This window comes from Phytophthora parasitica (genome assembly GCF_000247585.1).
Source record: "Phytophthora parasitica INRA-310 unplaced genomic scaffold supercont2.10, whole genome shotgun sequence".
Taxonomy (NCBI): Eukaryota; Oomycota; class Peronosporomycetes; order Peronosporales; family Peronosporaceae; genus Phytophthora; species Phytophthora nicotianae.
The window spans coordinates 595,430-598,407 of NW_008648996.1; the positions used below are offsets into that span (position 1 = coordinate 595,430).

The window sequence follows — 2,978 nt, forward strand, 5'->3', positions numbered from 1 at the left end:
AACCATATTGCTTCACATGAACCCTGTGCAATTAATAGAACCACAACAGCATCGCTTTTGTTTCTGAAAAACAAAGTTAGCGAACGGTGAGTTTAACGGCATACATTCAGGTTACCTCTGCTTGCACAAATGCTCTTCCGTACTTGATGGTGACCTCTTCTCCCTCGCCAATAGCGTTTTTGGCGAAGATCCCGCAGCATGTTTCGCCAGCAACCTCCCAGCGCTCGACAATACAATTGGGCGATCAACTATGGTTTGCGAACCGGCCTATCCCTCCAACAAAGCGGGCATCGATCACCTCGTTTGAATTAACGGCTAAGCCGTACGAATGGGGAGAGCACTGGGTTTCCTACAAAACAACGTTGGATACCTGCGTAAAGCCACTAATAACGACAACCACGTAGTACTTCACCTTTTTTTCACGCTCCAGGTACATCGCTCGACTTATGACTTCACCTACGTACTGAATAATCAATGAATCGCGCTCGATTGGCATGGCAGCCATCAATGAGATGCCTTTGCCAGGGAGGTAAGCCAGCGATAGGTCTGCGTGGACTCCACGCTGCATTCGTTGATTTCCACATTTGTAATTTGAAGCGCAGTAACCCTTCACGCACTCTGTTTGTGTCTAACAACTTTGGTCACGCACCTTATCCACACAAACGTGCTAAACATGGTTAACTTCACCTACCGCTTGGTTTTCACAGCCAGAAATGCATGTCAACATCCAGTCAGCAAAAGGCCGACACTTGCAGTATGGAATGTCGAGCTATTCAAAGTATGAAAATAAGTGCTCATGCTTTAATGGAAGTGTTCATGTTTTCATTACCGTGGGCGTATTGCGAGGTCTACACACGTATACATTTTGTTCCGCTTCCTCGTACTCGGCGAATGACTGCAGCACGGAACGCTCTTGGCGCACCTAGATGTAATGAATGTCAGTATATTGAGCATTGTTGTGCTCGACACATATTACGTACTGATGCCGGAGGCCCAATGCGATCCTGTTAACTCCCCCGTCGAAGAAAGAATGAGTCTAGCTTAAGCTGTTTCATACCCGTTAGTCGTGTAAAGACGGATCCAGGAAGAAGCGATCGAAATCGTAAATGACGGCTCGCACTCAAGTAAAACTGCCTCTTTGATCTCCAACCCTTCAACACCTAGCAGTACTACAGGAATGGCAATCCGCCAAGAGTACGACGATATTTGGGGACTGTATATCATTCAGCTTAGACTACTTCTTCAATATCAATTCAAGTTAATGTCATAGCATTGCATTACAGCAAAACGATTTTTTTCCTTGCGATAGTTACGTTACGGTACAATTAATGAAGGCAAGTTTATAAATGCTAGCTACACCTCACCCTAGCAATTACTAAAGCAACATTGCTACTATTTCACGGGTATACAATTGGGCAGTTCCTACTACACGTGTCGAGTCTGTTCTTCCATCATGGGTGACGCTTGCTGCGCGTCGTCACGACTGGACGATTTTCCTCGGTCTTGCTCTCCGAAGTCATCACAACGTCACCGTTCGTTGAGCGCAACCCCGAAACACCCGTGTTGCCCTCCAATACTTTAGCCTTGGATACCAGTGGCTGTGGCGATGTCTCACTGAACACCTTGCGCTTTTTAAGTGGTGCCTTGATCTCGCAAATCTTGTTGTTGTTGGCGAGTTCGTATTGAATGCTTCCCTTAGCTATGTCGGCGTAAAACCCCACTCCATCGGCATGGGAGAATTTGTACACAGCACCGGGCTCAAACTCAAGGTTGCGCTTGCCAGCCACACCCTTCTTCGGCTTGGCATCCCACACGGTCACTTGAACCAGATACGGTTTGCGTTTCAGCGGTGTCAAGTCAGCCAGAGCATTTGATGTCGGCTCGAACACGTCACGTTGTGCAGCATCGACCAACGTGACACGAGTTCCATGGTGGCCATGAAGACGCTCCGAATGAAGGCAGCACATGGTGAGCGACACGCTTACATCGGCACTTGGATGTGAAACCAGGATGAACTCCCTGAAGTCCGCCACGCTTGAGAACTGGTTTTGCGTTTCTTCCTCCATTTGCTTGAGTACGTCGTTTTGGATAGCCTTCAGCAGGTCCATCGACGTCGACGGCGAATTGTACGAAAGATGAGGGTGTTGCTTAGTTGGCAGTAAAATCGAAAGTGGGAATGTAAAGCATGAATCATTCGTCCTATTTGAGCTACCGCCATGTCCTCATCTGTACACAACCAATACCGAAAAATACTAGTATATTCAAACTCATCGAACCGATGCTTTTATTTTACAAATATTACGTGAATTTATTCTTGTTAGACACATACGTTTTGTAAATTTCATTGAAAAAAACTAACGTTACTAGTACTACAGTTTATAATTAGAGTAAAATTTCAGAACTCTGGCGTTTCTTTTGTATCGACTTCATTTCGAGTTGAAAACCTAATAATCCTAGCTTTGAATTTTACCGTTTAAATCATCGTTTAAGTGGGCGGTCAATGCATCTAAGCGATGCATTTAGAACTTCCATTAATAGTAGATTCCACTGATGCCACTTCGCCATCAACGTACCCATTGGCGGATTTCAACGAAAGAACGTATCCGAAGAAATGCTGGTCATACAACCAGGCCTCTCCATCCAACCGCTGCTGCCGTGACGCTAGTTTTCATTTGCGTAGCTCACTTGCATAGTTATAGATAGTACTGCCTAGTATTCGATGTCCATCATTAATACCTGAATCTTAGCCCATGATGTGAGCTGCATACGACATTGAGTTCTGTGATGGTACTGTACCTTCAACGTATCTATTAGTTGATCCAACGCAAGAACGTATCCGAAGAAACGCTTGTCATATTTCCAGAAGTCACTATCACAAGCGCTTTGTTCATTACTTTAAATTTTAATCGTGTTGTCCACTTACATAGTGAAGGTTTGACTGCCCTGCACGTGATGTCTACCATTTTACCTTAACACGG

The 2,978-nt window shown here is 45.2% G+C and overlaps 2 protein-coding genes across 2 annotated transcripts; both read right to left on the reverse strand.

The window, feature by feature from the left end:
- Window positions 1–349: 349 nt before the first annotated feature.
- PPTG_06743 (hypothetical protein) lies at window positions 350–568 on the reverse strand (the record flags this gene model as incomplete). Its single annotated transcript, XM_008900784.1, has 1 exon — window positions 350–568. One exon carries the CDS (start codon window positions 566–568, stop codon window positions 350–352), a length of 219 nt encoding a protein of 72 aa, XP_008899032.1.
- Window positions 569–1,451: 883 nt separating this feature from the next.
- PPTG_06744 (hypothetical protein) lies at window positions 1,452–2,108 on the reverse strand (the record flags this gene model as incomplete). The annotated part of the gene is made up of 1 exon (XM_008900785.1): window positions 1,452–2,108. The coding sequence occupies one exon, from the start codon at window positions 2,106–2,108 to the stop codon at window positions 1,452–1,454; it is 657 nt and encodes a 218-aa protein (XP_008899033.1).
- Window positions 2,109–2,978: the final 870 nt, after the last annotated feature.